Source organism: Drosophila tropicalis, unplaced genomic scaffold, assembly GCF_018151085.1.
Source record: "Drosophila tropicalis isolate 14030-0801.00 unplaced genomic scaffold, ASM1815108v1 contig_115, whole genome shotgun sequence".
Taxonomy (NCBI): Eukaryota; Metazoa; Arthropoda; class Insecta; order Diptera; family Drosophilidae; genus Drosophila; species Drosophila tropicalis.
In genome coordinates, this window is record NW_027172519.1 from 484,623 (window position 1) to 503,823 (window position 19,201).

The 19,201-nt window shown below is 41.1% G+C and overlaps 3 protein-coding genes and 1 long non-coding RNA gene across 7 annotated transcripts in view; 3 read left to right on the forward strand and 1 right to left on the reverse strand.

Annotated features, from left to right (window-relative positions):
• Positions 1–5,386, reverse strand: part of LOC137574630 (uncharacterized) — a 50,223-nt gene extending 44,837 nt beyond the window's left edge. Inside the window, exons 1-3 of one of the 2 annotated variants that reach the window (XR_011032022.1) lie at positions 5,276–5,386; positions 4,648–5,212; positions 3,105–3,561 (exon numbers count right to left, since the gene is read on the reverse strand). This is a non-coding gene — a long non-coding RNA (uncharacterized lncRNA). Of the gene's footprint in view, positions 1–3,104; positions 3,562–4,647; positions 5,213–5,275 lie in introns of those variants that run through there. The other variant, XR_011032021.1, reaches the window with a different exon arrangement.
• Positions 972–11,498, forward strand: LOC137574586 (choline-phosphate cytidylyltransferase A-like). 3 transcript variants are annotated; one of them, XM_068286953.1, is made up of 4 exons: positions 972–1,167; positions 6,674–7,365; positions 9,056–9,379; positions 9,442–11,498. In XM_068286953.1, the coding sequence occupies exons 2-4, from the start codon at positions 6,736–6,738 to the stop codon at positions 10,216–10,218; spliced, it is 1,731 nt and encodes a 576-aa protein (XP_068143054.1). In that variant the 5' UTR covers positions 972–1,167; positions 6,674–6,735; the 3' UTR covers positions 10,219–11,498. The 3 variants fall into 3 exon arrangements, with proteins under 3 accessions (XP_068143054.1, XP_068143062.1, XP_068143071.1); XM_068286961.1 differs by lacking the exon at positions 972–1,167 and adding an exon at positions 5,636–5,730; XM_068286970.1 differs by lacking the exons at positions 972–1,167; positions 6,674–7,365 and adding an exon at positions 8,690–8,967.
• Positions 11,499–11,889: 391 nt separating this feature from the next.
• On the forward strand, positions 11,890–16,575 carry LOC137574651 (serine-rich adhesin for platelets-like). Its single transcript, XM_068287033.1, has one exon. It carries the CDS (start codon positions 11,890–11,892, stop codon positions 16,573–16,575), a length of 4,686 nt encoding a protein of 1,561 aa, XP_068143134.1.
• LOC137574660 (serine-rich adhesin for platelets-like) lies at positions 16,576–18,883 on the forward strand (the record flags this gene model as incomplete). The annotated part of the gene is made up of 4 exons (XM_068287046.1): positions 16,576–16,915; positions 16,955–17,639; positions 17,839–18,042; positions 18,145–18,883. Coding segments are annotated over 4 exons (1,968 nt in total), but the record flags the coding sequence as incomplete, so codon positions are not given.
• Positions 18,884–19,201: the final 318 nt, after the last annotated feature.

A 19,201-nucleotide genomic window follows, 5' to 3' on the forward strand; every position in this document is an offset into this window, starting at 1 on the left:
TAAATATATATCTTTTTGCAACTACTTTCTTAACATTTTCAAAGATGACCAAAGGATTGACTGTTTTCTTAGTTATCTCTCGTATTTGATCCCTTGCCTATATAAAAAGTGAAGGATATAAGCTTCTCCATCCGAGCTGACAGCAGCTAAATGTGTAAGGCGGAATAGGGAAACCTATGAGAGGATTTTCTTGGTTTTCAAAAAAAAACTTTCTTTGACAAACACTTGGAAAGAAGGCAGTTTAGAATATATGTATAACCCGACAATTACAAATAATTGAAGTTCAATAATCGCACTGCAGCCAGCGGACAGCCAATTAGTCCAAAATCGTTTGTTTGACATCAAGATGCAGATACTTGAACCTTATAATCAATGTCCACCCAAAGGACAACATGCTCTTCGAATAGGTTATTATCTATTATATTTATACATAGTTTTCAAGTTTATTTTATTCAGTTTCGCATTCATCCTAATTATGTTTGTGTTTGCCCAACTACAAATGTCACCTTATTTCCAAATCTAAACGTTTCAGTAGGTTGCTTTTCTTAGCCGAATGTTCCGAATCCAAACGTCTTTCAGCAGGTTTCTTTTCCTAGCCGAATATCCATCCATCCATCGAGTCATGAATCCTTCCAGCTAAATAGCCATCGTAAGGACATATGTAAGTGTGTGTGAACAAAGAAAAGTTCCTTTTTTGAATTTTGCGAGAGGGCGGGAATTTAGCAAGAGCGGGTGCACTCGATAAAAGCGATAAAAACATCGATATACCACACTCTCTCTCTAGCTTAGAATTTTCATTAGAGCTGGAAAACCATCGATGTATCGATAGTACCATCGATATTTTTCCCAGCTCTAATTCCCCTTTATTCGACTTTTGTTCGATGTTGGATGCTCCATAGTGCTGGCCAAACATCGATATGTTTTTCAAAAATACAATCTATGTTATTTCCAGCTCTAAATTATCATTCTTATTTTGCGCACGAAGTGTTGTTGTTTTGCTACGGACGCGCACGCGTTTTTTCAAAATAAAGACCGAGTTTCGTTAATTTTGTTATAAAGAAAAAGGCTAAAAACATACGCGTCGGCAACCTTTGCAATCGATTTTTAGCCAATATCAAGAAAAAGCGCCTAAATCATTGTCTTGAAATTGCTAAAGAAAGTGTGAAAGTAAGTTGTGAGTCAAAAACAAATGATGACGATGACGTGTAGCTCCTGTGACGTGAGCAGTAATTCCCTACCGCACTTGGTCAGTCTTGTTGTTGTATTGGTGTTAGTGTTGAGGAAAATGGGTTTTGCCCAAGAGAAATGTGCGTCTTTAACTCGCGGACATCGTCTGATATGATTTGTTGATATGATGAGTGAGAGAGAGAGAGAGGGTGAAAGAGGGACTTCAAGGCTCTTTTGTTTACATAATCGTAGTTTGGGGCTTGCCTAGATATCTATGTATGTATGTACATATGTTTATATGTATACATGCATACATACGTACATACATATATGCATATCTGTTTATTCGCTAGAACAGCTGCTGGCCTATTGATTTGTGGTATTTTTCTTTTTTTTTTTTTTTGGTGAGTTTTTAGCCGGCAAGACGACGCCACGTCATTTCTCATGACATGTACTACCTACCTACCACTCGGGTGACCCTCTCCCCCCGTCCCCCCACCACCATTCTCCTCTGCTGCTGCTGCTGCCACTTGCATATTGTGAACTTTAGTCTAATCGTACGATTTCCCCAACAGTTGTTGGCATCATCACCGTCGCCATCATCAAAAACAGCGTTAACGTTAACCAATGTTTTTGTTTGCATAACGAATATAATTTATTTAATTTTTTTTTTTTTTTTTTTTGTGTGACTTGGGTGTGTGTGTGTGTGTGTGTGTGTTATGGGGCAAGTATTAGTCATTTATGAACGGAAAGCTGACGTCGGCTGCGCTGCTTGATCCACTTTCCCAGGCACATACCACCATGACAATTCTCTTACCGTTAGATAGTAAGTGTGTGTGTGTGTCTGTGTCTGTGAAAGCAAGTGGGAGAGGGTGAGTGAGATAGAATGATCGCATAGCACTCACGCACAATCTCAGTCAGCTGTTTCTCAATGAATTGGCTTTTTGCGTTGTTGTTATGATATTCGCATGCGTAAGATAAACAATTGGCTTACAGAGGTATTTTTATTTCCGTGACTGGAATCTGCTCTACTAAATGACAATAAGAACTTAAACAATCTTATGGATCACAGAACTGTTGGCACTGTCCGCCCAAGAAAGCTTTTACTGTACTTTGAATTCGTGTGCACTATCAAAGATCACCTCATCGATATATACGTGCTTGAAAGATCAGAAACTGTATACCCATATATATAGTAGAATCCGGTTATAACGACGCTCAAGGGACAGACGATTTTCGTCGTTATATCCGAAAGACGTACTAACGAACGGAGGTCCTATTCATAAAGGTTTGTATTGGGACCAACCAATCATTCATTGAACTTTAGTCGCTATAATCGGACGGACGTTATAAGCGGATTCGCTATAACCGGATTCTACCATATATGTATAGTATTTGGTGAGTCAAAATAAATAAGAATGTGAATATAAAGCCAAATATCAGAATCAGAATTAAGGTTTCTATTTCAAATAAATGTCACAAACGGAGCATACAGAATAAAGATAATACATTCTTTTTAAAAACAAAACATTTCCATTTCTACTTAAACTTGAGACTTTTCAAAAAACAAACACAATGATTAAAAACCATTGCCAAACCTTAAATACAATCTACCATAATATTACGGAGTATCAGAAAAGTAGACAAAACTAATAATAAAATAAACATACATACATACGTAATATGTATGTATATACAGTTATCGATAAGATTATCTTGTCAGCAGATAATTACCAACGTTTATTAGTGAGTCAACAGCTTTAGCTACATATATGTATGTATGTATATATTTGAATGTTTGGAGATATCTTTGAATTCAAGGAAAGAAAGTACAAATTTATAAAAACACATAATACATAATACACCTTAGACAACTAAAATTTCAGAACTAATTGTTTAGATTAACTAAACAAATCTATCTACGAATCGTGAGAGGCTTCTAGTGAATAGCGTTGATTATGTTTTCCGGAAAATAAACCATGTTGCAAATGTTTCTGCTAAAATATTACTTTAGGTTTAAATAATTATTATGTCGTTATTTTATAATTGATATGACCAAAGTCATTTATCATTTCCTGGTAACGTGCTCTAAAATTAAAGTAAAATTCTTACGAATTTCCGAAATTCTCACGTATTCATGCAAAGAGACGGTACTTACATACACAGCATCCCGTATGAGTGTGATTTTTTTTTGGTACCTCGAGAAGGTTATCGCAATAATATACTATATATACATACATATATATGAGAAGTACATACATATGCATAATATAAAATAGTATCACCATCCTATATATAGACAAATGTGTGGTGGCTGCTTATCAATAACAAAAACTGACATTCATCGTGTATAGGAACAAAACTCTCGAACTCTCGAGGAGGGTTCGCCATTAACTGTACTTTCACCAGTTCAGTTCAGTTCAGTGGACACGGCCAAAAACGTCGAGGCAAGCAAACCAAAAAAAAAAAAAACAACAAAAAAATTAGTTTTCTTATTTGCCAACTTAGCACAAAAAATATTTTTTGAAACGAGTATGAGAGCTAAAAGTTAGAAGTCCATTAACCCTGAAATCGTAGAACGATGTCAGGCGAAAGCGTGTGTTGAAGAATGAACCGGATCCGCTGATGTTGTATGCGATTAAAGACAGTTATCGCTTGTGTATGTGTGAGTCCATGTTTGGTGGACATTACGCGGGTCATTTTTATCTTCTTGTATCAGTTAAACTTTTTCGGTAAAGTGTGCCTAATTACCTTCTATTTTAAAGTGCAGCGGAAAAGAGATAAGGTAAGGGCATCTCATCATGGTAACTACCCACATGCCTATATTTGTAGTACATACATAGGTTGCAATCTAATCTAGCTGTTGTTTGTTTATACCCTTGCAAAATGAGTATATTCATTTTGATCAAAACTTTGCGACCCATAGAAGTAAGTATGTTTGACCACATAAAGTATGTATAGAAGGAATGGTGGATTCCATACCAAAAAGGGTTAAAAAGATTGTTGACCTAAAGTTATTATCAGGCTGAGTTTTAGTAAGGCAAGATTTCTTAGTGTTTGAAATAAGCTGTGGCAATGTATTTAGTTATGGAAACCTTGTAGAAGTTGACTAACTACTTGCACTTGAATTTTTCGAAAACTCTTTTAGTTTAGAATCTAAACTTTAGATTATTATATACACAGTCCAATATTTTTGACTGGAATTGGAATTATTTGGGTGGCACTTTAAATCTTTGATCAGCAGGAAATGAAAATTCCCCCTATACCATGAAATGAATAGGGCGGAAAGTTTTCCATGCTCGAGCTTAAATTTGTCGACTCTAGATAGAGAAAGAGTAGCAGCAAAAACTTGCAAGGGTATACAAACTTCGGCATGGCCGAATTTAACCTTGGCTGCATGGTTTTCTTTTAGTACCTGCCAATTTTGCAAATGATTCTATTTTTCACACACACACACTTTCATTCCATTCACATACATACCTCTCTCCCTCACGCTGTCTTTTGCTATTTTTCTGCTTTTATTTTTTGAGGTTTTGTTTACATTTTTGATTCATTGTTGACGCCCTTCTGTCCTCCGACATCACACTACAAAGCCTTAGGTGGAATCGTACGACTTATGCCTTGTGACGACAATGACGATGGCGCCGTCGCCTCAGTAGATAAGTTAGACAGTCAACTGTGGCAACTGATTCACTTAACCGCTTGGTAACTCAGTTAGCACTTGTTTTGGGCGGGCTCCAACCTTATTTAAATGCTCTGGGAGATAAATCATCTTGAAGGTTAAACCTTTTACAGACATTTCCCAAACCTTTGCCCAACAATTAGATTCCTCTGTCTCTCTCTCGCTCTCTGACGTAACAGAATGTGATCTGGCACGAATAATACGACTAGATACATACATATATCATGATATATACATATGTATATGTTTAATATGCATGCGTCTTCCTAGGAGATGTTGGGGCAGGGTGCGGTATACAGTGATGCCGAAATTTTTCAGCAAAAGTAGCCAACTTTCTCATAAAATAACTAAAAAGAAAAGTAGCTAAAATGAAAACAGTATTTTTGTAATGAAAATTCAACCATACAATCTAAAATTGAATCTTACCTTGAGGCAAATTTTGATTTTCAGCCGTAAAATCTTACAACTGGAATTGGTTTTGCCACTTCAGTGCACTTCAGTTGAATCTGTGGACACTTTTCTGACCCAGTCTTTGAATTCTGATGATCGACACTAAGAAATATGTAACCAATTTCGCTTATTGTGACTTTTAAAATTTGTTTTGTAATTGGTCTTACAAAGCAGCCAAATCTAGCTTTAATATGGCTGACTTGGCAGCACTGGTGGTGTGAACCTCTGTGTTATAATTGTCTGGCTAAATTTAATTTAAAGCACGCAGCAAACAGCTGATTCAATGAGACACACGCTTTCTGTCCGCCCCTCTCTCTCTCTCTCTCTCTTTGGCTGTCTCGCACGGGACCCTAGGTTAGGCCCTAGGCCCTAGGGTATCAGGTGGGGTCTAAGAGTATGACGAAAGTAATTAGAAATTTCAATATCATGTGGTAGGTTAAATGTCAGCGGTTGGAAAAACTTATGCATATATACATACATACATACATACATACATATCGGTGCATATATTGATTTTAACATCTTTTTATATACATACATATATACATACATAAATAATACATATGTATGTAAGTATGTACGTACTATAGACCGGCCGGGAAGTTTGAATTGTATTATGTAAGAGCAAGGGATAGGAAATTGCAAAATGCACTCAAATCAAAATCGATGATAGTCATGACTATAAACATACAACCTTTTTAATATTCATGAGTTTTTGAATATTTATATACCCTATAAATTAGTTGTAAGTCTAAGGTTATGATCCCTCTTAATCCTTGCCTTCAAATATTCTCAAAAATAACACATAATCAACATAATTTAAGAAATATCCTAGTTGGAAATCATTTAGCTTTACATAGTTTTGAAAGTTGACGAATCCTTTTGGGGATTGTAGGTCATCGTAGGTGCGACCCATGTTATAGCAATTATCCTTTAATTTATCAAACTATTTAGTCGTTATCTATTTGTTTTGGTTCGAGATCTAAATCTGATCGGGCACAGTTCATCTGACTCCTTGCACCAGCACCAACAATCCCAACGTCCCTATCTGCCCATTGTAGTAGCATTTGGTGATTATTTTAGTCGCTTTCATTTAGTCTCTCGATTCAAATACGTGCCAAAATGTTGCGTTATTTTTGTTTTGATTTATTTTAGCTGCCTTTTTTGTAAAGAATTTGTATGGTGCATATGTATGTATGTAGATATATCTATATATATATGTATATAGTAAATATTCGCGTGGCAAATCAAAATCATTTTCTCTTGGCAATTAAAAAAAGCAAACAGAAACCGAATTGATTTGACCATGGAAGTGTCACGTGGTTTAAAGCGTATTCATTTCTCATTTCCCGTTTTGGTTTTTTTTTCTTCCAGTTGGATGCCCGTCGTCATTTTGAATCTACTCGAGGAAAGAACATCATTAGATAGACGCTGCGATGGCAACTTCATCGGTAATCGCCAACAATAACACAGCAATTAACACATCGCAGGGTGCATCAAGCTCTAGCTCCAGCTCTAGCTCCTCCACCACAACATTGACCACACGGAAACGTACCTACGAGACGTCCATTGGCATGCCAGCCCCAATAATTGTTGCTGTAGCTCCAGCAGCTTCTGCGCCAAATCATTCATCATCTTCTTCTCATTCGCATCCACATCGCACAAGTCCGCGTTTGGAGAGTGTCAAAGTGGTGGGATCAACTGTGACGTCGGCGGCAGCGGCGGCGGAGGCAACAATGGCGACAGCAACAGCAACAGTAACAACAACAAGTAGTGAGCCATCCACATCGGCCATCACATTGAGAGACTCAACGCGAACGATTTCCCAAAGCGATGCAGATGATGGCATCGAAGCCGGCGCTGCAGCAGCGGAGGCGGATTTTCAAGTCGCAGGCGCCTCTTCCATAGCGGATTACCTTAATGGCGGCGGAGTCAAACGCAAATATGTACCACAACAACAACGAACCATTACACAGATTCCCGTTCCAGTTGCAATAACAGTTCCAGCCTCCTTCAAAAAATCCCAACAGAAGTCCTTCAATGGCAGCGGCACAGCGGATTTAGCGGTAAGTTAATCCCAAAAATCCCAATCAAGGTCAAATCGCATCATCTTTTGTCTTGGACTGACTGACTGACTGAAATATTCAATATACATATGTACATTCTGTGGAAATTTGCTTTGGTCTAAATACATCTATTGCGAATCTATATAAATATAAAACTATTAACTATTCAGCCCAACAGATGCTTGTATATGTTTACATGCCACTTGAAAATGCACACAGAGACCACCCGCTCCGCCCACGCAGCCAACGGGAACGAGATATTTTGGAAAACATTTTCGTTTTCAATGCCAATTGAAATTCGAATTATTTATGCAGTATTCCTTTTACAAGCAAAGTGAATTTATTTAGGAAGCAATTTCGCCAAATTGAGCCAACCCCGGTGATGTCATAACGAATTGTATGTACCTTATAATTCCCACTTCTTTGGGTATCAGATATGATCCTGTTTTGTTCTTGCGTTCGCATTTAAGGAAAATGATGACAAAAGTCCTAGCCTAATGTTTCGATTTGAGAGTGTCCATACAAAAGTTCTTTAAAAACCAAACGAATCCTTCTATATATCTTAAAGGATAGAGATCCATTTTGTGTATGATAGTGGCTCCAATTGATGTTAGTTGATGAGTCTATTTGAACACAGAATCCCTATGCGAATGAAGGTGATCAAAGAAGATTGCGTTTTGGAGGAAGGTATTTCCCCTCCCTCTAGCCATTGGAATTGGAATAGATAGATCTCTCAAGCAATAATATTAATTGTCTTATTATTAGAAATCGCGACGTATTCATGTTGATGGCAGTCAAGACTTGGGTATGAATTTTTGGCAAACTCTTTAATTGATTTTGCATTTCGATGATGAAATGCCTTTTTGTTTAGCTTTGATTGGCGCCTTTGTTATTAAATGGGTGATTTATATCGTTGTATTATGTATGTCCGTATATGTATGTCCGCCGTATGTATGTGTATGTAGATTCGCCTGATTTTTTTTTTTTTGTTCTCTTGCTTCTTCTAATGCTCGTGCCAAGTCGGGTGACTATTTTCCTGTTCATTTTCAATTTGCGGCAATTGAAATGAAATGCCAGACCCAAAGATAGAGAGAGAAATTCACAGAGAGAAAGAGAGAGAGAGGGAGAGAGAAAGAGTGAGAGTGTAGTGCGAATGAGATAGAAGGGGAGAACGAGAAACAGAGACTTGGTCTTCAATTGTATTGATTTACCGCCAATTAAGCCGAGCGAGATGCGCAATTCCAAGCGCACCAATCCTCCAGAGCCGAGCCCGAAAGAACCCTACACATATGTATGTAGTAAGCCGAGCATTTTATATATTTTTTTTATATAATCAGTCAACCAAGTGAAAGCATCTGGATCAGATCATTTATTTATTTATTATTTTTTTTTTCTACATCAAAAACATAACAAGGAACCAGAGCCAACAGAAACTATTTTATTTTAAATAAATATTTATTAGTATATACATTTTGAAGAAAAATGGATGAAATTGATCCAGCACCAGCGACACCCGTGCCAGTACCCATACCCATACCACCCCCACTACCCACACAAAAAGAATTTAAAATGTTGCCACTCATAATGGACTTCAAGGAGTTTGTAAGGGACTGCCATAACGCACTCACCTCATATAGCTGTGCCCTGCGGAAAACTAATCTTTGTGTTTGTCTTCTTCATGTATTTGCAGACCATTTGCAAACCGGCTCCGTTTGCCTGCGATGAAGAAGCAATGGTGGAACGCCAACGCTGCGATTATACGCAACGAATTACTTATCAAATGGCCCGATCTGGTCAGACGCCGCGCAGAGTGCGGGTGTATGCCGATGGCATCTATGATCTATTCCACCAGGGACATGCGCGACAACTGATGCAGGCGAAGAACATCTTTCCCAATGTCTATCTTATTGTGGGAGTGTGCAATGATGAGCTAACCCATCGCATGAAGGGACGCACTGTGATGAACGCCTTTGAGCGTTACGAAGGAGTGCGTCATTGTCGTTATGTGGATGAGGTGAGTGCGAATCATATGAGACAATGCTATGCATTTCTATATTGCTTAATTGTTTATTGCAGATTGTTCAGGATGCTCCATGGACTCTATCGGATGAGTTCATTGCCGAGAATAAGATTGATTTTGTGGCCCACGATGATTTACCCTATGGCCATGATGGTCTAGATGACATTTATGGTCCGCTTAAGGCTCGCGGCATGTTTGTAGCCACCGAACGAACTGAGGGCGTCTCGACCTCAGATATTGTGGCACGGATTGTCAAGGACTACGATTTGTATGTGCGCCGTAATCTGGCCAGAGGATATTCGGCCAAGGAGTTGAATGTATCTTTCCTTTCGGAGAAGAAGTTCCGTTTGCAAAACAAAATGGATGAGCTAAAGTCGCGCGGCAAACGTGAGTTAACCAAGGTCAAGGGTGACATAATTACCAAATGGGAGGAGAAGTCGCGCGAATTCATTGATACGTTCCTATTGCTTTTTGGACGCGAGCGTCTTAATCACCTTTGGAACGAATCAAAGGGTAAAATCATCCAGGCCCTAAGCCCACCCGGTAGCCCCTCGGGCTCTGTTAATGGTGATGATCTCGAGGCGGCCGAGGATGGTGACAATGGTGATTCGAGTGATGAATATTTAGAACTGCCACCAGAATATAATACCACTGGCACTACCGGATCTGGACCGGGCAGCAGTACTTCGCTGAATGTTAAACAACTGGCACGTCGCAGCTATCAGAGTAGTTATGTGGCGACAGATGGAAATGATAATGATGATGATGACGATGACGATGAGAATAATGATAACGATAACGATGATGTGGAATACGAGAGGCGCAGCAATTGAGGCGATTGATTCATCAATTTTCAGTTTCTCTCTATCTTACTATATCTATATGTATCTATATCTATATCTGCATCTATCTATCTATCTATCTAGCTCCTAACACTCTTTACCTCTAATTCACTCTCAAAATGCTATTGTAAATTAATATGTTTGTTAAAGCAAAAAGATGTTAGAACTATATTATAATTAGTCTAAATGGGGTTAAACGATAACAGCAACACCAACACCAACAAACGATATCTAAATTAGCAAAATAGTAAAATAGAGCCACTAAAAAAGATCCCAAAACACACAAAATTATTAATGCAAAAGCAAAAGAAATTTGCATCAAACATTTATTTGTGCCTTTTTAAGATCTTACACAATACCACCATCAGAGTTTTAAAAAGAATTTCGTTTTTTTCCCCAATACAAACACATATATGAAATCATGCGAAACTTGGCAATTTTTAAGGAGGCCAATTCACTACCCGCTTCCCTAGTTTATCCCCAACCCCAACCTATACTATACAATCAATTCACATGAATACTATTTACATCTAGTTCTATAGTATTTTGTAATCTTGGTAGACTTAGCTTTAGACAGCACTTGCGTGCCAATTTCTCTATCATTCGAGTCACGTCACTTTTCACCAGTAGCAAATTGATTTTAGCCAAAAAAATAAAAGAATGGAGAAACGCGCAAAACTCAATCCCATTTAAAAAAAAAGCAAAGGATAAAGAAATTCAAGTAAATGATATATATATATATATATATATATACAAACAAACAAACAAACAAAAAATTAACATACAAAAAGGCAGTCCTCGGTAGATGAGTTGTCCAAGTCATTTGGGCAACTGAACAACGAGGACCCGGGTTCGAATCCCAGGCTAGTGTGTGGATGTAGTTTTCGTCTAAGCCGAAAAAAATATAGTTAGGTTGATAGTTTACAACTATATCCTATACTTATAATAATAATAATAATAATAACATAGAAAAAGACTCATTTTTGTATTAAGCATTAAAAGTATAACACACAAATGTGGGCATAAAAGAAGTGTTGAAAGGAAAGAAGAAAGCATACTACCGAAAAATTAATATATAGAAATATTTATATTAAATTATTTCGCATCAAACATTTTAACTATAAGTTAATAGACAAAAACAACAAAATACACCCATACACACACACACACCCACACATGGCAATATGTGGATTGTATTGCAACAAAAATGCTTTGTTAAATGATTTTTTGGTAATATAAAAATGGAATAAACAAATGAAAGAAACATGAAATGTATTTTTTTTTCGCCCCCCTAAGATTCCTTAAATTTCTATGAAAGAGTTAAAACGAGAGCAGACACTGGTCGAATAGACTTCTTTGGCAGAGTCACAAGTCAATCAAAAGAATTGGTTTTTGGGGGCGAGATCTTAAGAAAGGGCACCTTGTCAGATCAGGTTTTGATTAGAATTAGTTAAACTATTCAAGACACAATGATAATCTATCGGATAGCTAACTCGCCCAAGTTAATTGAATTGAAATTTATGCAAGCTAAGCGCTTCACATTCTAAATTCTCTTTTAAGACTATACCATTTTATGGCCCATTTCTTTGCTAAATCACTCAAAGTGTATAAAATCAATCGCCGATCGCGGATATCCATTTAGTTGTAAAAGAAAGCCCAGAGATGTTATTGCTGCCACTGCTGCTCTTACTTGCCGGCCAAGAGGCCTGGACTCAACGATTGCAGATCCAATTACCAAATATCATTTCGGCCGCTGGCTTGGCTTCTCTAACAGGTAGCAACTCGGGCTCAGCCAATAACAATAATAACAACCGGAGACGTCCGCAAAACAATAAGAACAACGATTATGCCGCGGACCTAAAGACTTATTTGGAATATCTCAATGCGAATGCCTATTATAGTAGTTATCTGAATACCTTTTATCACAATCAGGCTCTAGCTCAAATTAACCCCTACGATTATTACTATGGATACGGAAATCTGAATTCGCAATTTTTCCCAACAACATCGGCTCCAGACTCACTCACTACAACAGCATCATCGACAACATCCACCACATCGACAGATAGTCCAACCACTTCAACGGCGATTCCCACTTCAACTGGGCAACCGACAACATCCACGGCTATACCAACATCAACAGGAAGTCCAACAACATCCACAGCAATTCCCACATCGACATCGTCAACAACAGGAAGCACCATTTGTTTACTGTTTCCTAATTTACCACTTTGCACCTCAACTACTTCCACAACAACTGTATCGACCTCGACATCATCAACAACTGAATCGACGACATCCACGGCTGTGGCTGATTCCTCAACATCATCTACGACTGATTCGACCACTTCCACGGCTGTATCCGACTCCTCGACATCGTCCACATCTGAATCTACAACATCCACGGCTATTCCAACATCAACAGGAAGTCCAACAACATCCACAGCAATTCCCACATCGACATCTTCAACAACAGGAAGCACCATTTGTTTAGTGTTTCCTAATTTGCCACCTTGCACCTCAACTACTTCCACAACAACTGAATCGACCTCGACATCATCAACAACTGAATCGACAACATCCACGGCTGTGGCAGATTCCTCGACATCATCCACAACCGAATCGACGACATCCACGGCTGTAGCTGATACCTCGACATCATCCACAACTGAATCTACAACATCCACGGCTGTAGCCGATTCCTCAACATCATCAACAACTGAATCGACCACTTCCACGGCTGTGGCTGATTCCTCGACATCGTCCACAACTGAATCTACAACATCCACGGCTGTAGCTGATACCTCGACATCATCCACCACGGAATCGACCACTTCCACGGCTGTGGTTGATTCCTCGACGTCATCTACAACCGAATCGACCACATCCACGGCTGTAGCTGATTCCTCGACATCATCCACAACTGAATCGACGACATCCACGGCTGTAGCTGATACCTCGACATCGTCCACAACTGAATCTACCACATCCACGGCTGTGGCAGATTCCTCGACATCATCAACAACGGAATCGACCACTTCCACGGCTGTGGCTGATTCCTCGACATCGTCCACAACTGAATCGACCACTTCCACTGCTGTGGCTGATTCCTCGACATCATCTACGACTGATTCGACCACTTCCACGGCTGTATCCGACTCCTCGACATCATCCACATCTGAATCTACAACATCCACGGCTATTCCAACATCAACAGGAAGTCCAACAACATCCACAGCAATTCCCACATCGACATCTTCAACAACAGGAAGCACCATTTGTTTAGTGTTTCCTAATTTGCCACTTTGCACCTCAACTACTTCCACAACAACTGAATCGACCTCGACATCATCAACAACTGAATCGACAACATCCACGGCTGTGGCAGATTCCTCGACATCATCCACAACCGAATCGACGACATCCACGGCTGTGGCAGATTCCTCGACATCATCCACAACCGAATCGACGACATCCACGGCTGTGGCTGATACCTCGACATCATCCACAACTGAATCTACAACATCCACGGCTGTAGCTGATACCTCGACATCATCCACCACGGAATCGACCACTTCCACGGCTGTGGCTGATTCCTCGACATCATCAACAACTGAATCGACCACTTCCACGGCTGTAGCCGATTCCTCGACAACATCCACAACGGAATCGACGACATCCACGGCTGTAGCTGATTCCTCAACATCATCCACAACTGAATCGACGACATCCACGGCTGTAGCTGATACCTCGACATCGTCCACAATTGAATCTACCACATCCACGGCTGTGGCAGATTCCTCGACATCATCAACAACGGAATCGATCACATCCACGGCTGTGGCAGATTCCTCGACATCATCAACAACGGAATCGACCACTTCCACAGCTGTGGCTGACTCCTCGACATCGTCCACAACTGAATCTACAACATCCACGGCTGTGGCTGATTCCTCGACGTCATCTACAACCGAATCGACCACATCTACGGCTGTAGCGGATTCCTCGACATCATCCACAACCGAATCGACGACATCCACGGCTGTAGCTGATACCTCGACATCATCCACAACTGAATCTACAACATCCACGGCTGTAGCCGATTCCTCGACATCATCAACAACTGAATCGACCACATCCACGGCTGTGGCAGATTCCTCGACATCATCCACAACCGAATCGACGACATCCACGGCTGTAGCTGATACCTCGACATCATCCACAACTGAATCTACAACATCCACGGCTGTAGCTGATACCTCGACATCATCCACCACGGAATCGACCACTTCCACGGCTGTAGCCGATTCCTCGACGTCATCTACAACCGAATCGACCACATCCACGGCTGCAGCTGATTACTCGACATCATCCACAACCGAATCGACGACATCCACGGCTGTAGCTGATACCTCGACATCATCCACCACGGAATCGACCACTTCCACGGCTGTGGTTGATTCCTCGACGTCATCTACAACCGAATCGACCACATCCACGGCTGTAGCTGATTCCTCGACATCATCCACAACTGAATCGACGACATCCACGGCTGTAGCTGATACCTCGACATCGTCCACAACTGAATCTACCACATCCACGGCTGTGGCAGATTCCTCGACATCATCAACAACGGAATCGACCACTTCCACGGCTGTGGCTGATTCCTCGACATCGTCCACAACTGAATCGACCACTTCCACTGCTGTGGCTGATTCCTCGACATCATCTACGACTGATTCGACCACTTCCACGGCTGTATCCGACTCCTCGACATCATCCACATCTGAATCTACAACATCCACGGCTATTCCAACATCAACAGGAAGTCCAACAACATCCACAGCAATTCCCACATCGACATCTTCAACAACAGGAAGCACCATTTGTTTAGTGTTTCCTAATTTGCCACTTTGCACCTCAACTACTTCCACAACAACTGAATCGACCTCGACATCATCAACAACTGAATCGACAACATCCACGGCTGTGGCAGATTCCTCGACATCATCCACAACCGAATCGACGACATCCACGGCTGTGGCTGATACCTCGACATCATCCACAACTGAATCTACAACATCCACGGCTGTAGCTGATACCTCGACATCATCCACAACTGAATCTACAACATCCACGGCTGTAGCCGATTCCTCGACATCATCAACAACTGAATCGACCACTTCCACGGCTGTGGCTGATTCCTCGACATCATCAACAACTGAATCGATCACTTCCACGGCTGTGGCTGATTCCTCGACATCATCAACAACGGAATCGACCACTTCCACGGCTGTAGCCGATTCCTCGACATCATCCACAACCGAATCGACGACATCCACTGATTCAACAACGACGAACAGCGGGGATACAACAACATCATCCACCACAGCTGCAACTACTTCAGCAACAGATTCTACTACTGCATCGTCCTCAACTACGTCAGATCTATCAACATCTACTGCTGTGGCCGATTCGACAACCAGCACTACAACGGACATAACAACATCCACTGCAGTTACTGAATCAACGACGACAACCAGCGGGGATTCAACAACAGCATCTACGACAGCTGCAACTACTTCAGCAACAGATTCTACCACTGCATCGTCCTCAACCACGTCAGATCTATCAACATCTACTGCTGTGGCCGATTCGACAACCAGCACTACAACGGACATAACAACATCCACTGCAGTTACTGAATCAACAACGACAACCAGCGGTGATTCAACAACAGCATCGTCCTCAACTACGTCAGATCTATCAACATCTACTGCTGTGGCCGATTCGACAACTGATTCAACAACAACAACCAGCGGGGACTCAACAACAGCATCCACCACAGCTGCAACTACTTCAGCAACAGATTCTAGCACTGCATCGTCCTCAACTACGTCAGATCTATCAACATCTACTGTTGTGGCCGATTCGTCAACCAGCACGACAACGGACATAACAACATCCACTGCAGTTACTGAATCAACAACGACAACCAGCGGGGATTCAACAACAGCATCGTCCTCAACTACGTCAGATCTATCAACATCTACTGCTGTGGCTGATTCGACAACCAGCACTACAACTGACATAACAACATCCACTGCAGTTACTGATTCAACAACGACAACCAGCGGGGATTCAACAACAGCATCTACGACAGCTGCAACTACTTCAGCAACAGATTCTATAACGGACATAACAACATCCACTGCAGTTACTGATTCAACAACAGCTGCAACTACTTCAGCAACAGATTCTACTACTGCATCGTCCTCAACTACGTCAGATCTATCAACATCTACTGCTGTGGCCGATTCGACCAACCAGCACTACAACTGGACATAACAACCATCCAACCTGCAGTTACTGAATCAACGACGACAACCAGCGGGGATTCAACAACAGCATCTACGACAGCTGCAACTACTTCAGCAACAGATTCTACCACTGCATCTTCCTCAACTACGTCAGATCTATACAACATCTACTGCTGTGGCCGATTCGACAACCAGCACTACAACGGACATAACAACATCCACTGCAGTTACTGATTCAACAACAGCTGCAACTACTTCAGCAACAGATTCTACTACTGCATCGTCCTCAACTACGTCAGATCTATCAACATCTACTGCTGTGGCCGATTCGACAACCAGCACTACAACGGACATAACAACATCCACCAGTTACTGATCAACAACGACAACAGGATAAAACACTGCAGTTACTGAATCAACGACGACAACCAGCGGGGATTCAACAACAGCATCTACGACAGCTGCAACTACTACTTCAGCAACAGATTCTACCACTGCATCGTCCTCAACTACGTCAGATCTATCAACATCTACTGCTGTGGCCTGTGGCGATTCGACAACCAGCACTACAACGGACATAACAACATCAACTGCAGTTACTGATTCAACAACGACAACCAGCGGGGATTCAACAACAGCATCTACGACAGCTGCAACTACTTCAGCAACAGATTCTACCACTGCATCGTCCTCAACTACGTCAGATCTATCAACATCTACTGCTGTGGCCGATTCGACAACCAGCACTACAACGGACATAACAACATCCACTGCAGTTACTGATTCAACGACGACAAACAGCGGGGATTCAACAACAGCATCTACCACAGCTGCAACTACTTCAGCAACAGATTCTACCACTGCATCGTCCTCAACTACGTCAGATCTATCAACATCTACTGCTGTGGCCGATTCGACAACCAGCACTACAACGGACATAACAACATCCACTGCAGTTACTGAATCAACGACGACAAACAGCGGGGATTCAACAACAGCATTACACATCCACACACAGCTGCAACTACTTCAGCAACAGATTCTAGCACTGCATCGTCCTCAACTACGTCAGATCTATCAACATCTACTGCTGTGGCCGATTCGACAACCAGCACTACAACGGACATAACAACATCCACTGCAGTTACTGAATCAACGACGACAACCAGCGGGGATTCAACAACAGCATCTACGACAGCTGCAACTACTTCAGCAACAGATTCTAGCACTGCATCGTCCTCAACTATCTCAAATCTATCAACATCTACTGCTGTGGCCGATTCGCATCCAGTACAACGCTCAACACTACGTCAGAACTATCAACAACGAAAATCTACATCTACTGCTGTGGCCGATTCGACAACCAGCACTACAACGGACATAACAACATCCACTGCAGTTACTTATTCAACAACAACAAAAGGGGTAAAAACCGATTAACAACAGCTGCAACTACTTCAGCAACAGATTCTAGCACTGCATCGTCCTCAACTACGTCAGATCTATCAACATCTACTGCTGTGGCCGATTCGACAACCAGCACTACAACGGACATAACAACATCCACTGCAGTTACTAAATAAAAAACAAAAAAAAGCGGGGATTCAACAACAGCATCGTCCTCAACTACGTCAGATCTATCAACATCTACTGCTGTGGCTGATTCGACAACCAGCACTACGACGGACATAACAACATCCACTGCAGTTACTGATTCAACAACAACAACAAGCGGGGATTCAACAACAGCATCCACCACAGCTGCAACTACTTCAGCAACAGATTCTAGCACTGCATCGTCCTCAACTACGTCAGATCTATCAACATCTACTGCTGTGGCCGATTCGACAACCACCACTACAACTGACATAACAACATCGACTGCTGTAGCTGATTCGACAATAAGTACTTCCACAGATGTAACAACATCTACTGCAGTAATTGACTCGTCAAGCTCAGAAACTAGTACAGCAGTCGCAGATTCCACAACATCCACAACTACCGAAAATTTGTGTGCAACCAACCCTAATCTTTCACAATGCAAAAGCAAATTGGCTGTCGAGGTGGAGCACTTTCCCACTGTACTAAGTGAGCCGTATCCTGGTCCAGAGCATCAGTTGTCTGTTCAATCGCAGCCCCAATCCGTGTCTTCGCTCTGCTTCTACTATCCTCGTCTTTGTACGAAGCCGGAGGAGGCACAATTCGTACGATTGACTGATGGACATGGAAAACCTTTGCTGCTCATATCACCGAACTCGATTTCCAGTCGTTCGGCCCCGACAACCGGTCTTTGGCGAGCCATGAGAAGAAGACTTCGAAGAGCGTCTGCTAATTGAGTTTCTTTTGTTTAATTTAAATACATCAAAAATGTAAAATTTTACACCAATTGGGCACAATTTAATTAAAACAGAAACCAAAACGAAACCAATTTAAATTTATTCCACAGAAGAACCGTTGTATCAGTTAAATATAAAATGTGACAAAAGCAGAAATAATCATAAAACTCAGATCACAATAGAAATAGCAACAAACTGATTGGAATTTGAAATTGGGTTTTGACATGACACACATGAATTTTAGTCAACTTATGAACAGAGACAAAGCAAGTGGCAAAGCAGTTGCCGAAGACTTCTATCCAAATCTATTAAAAACCT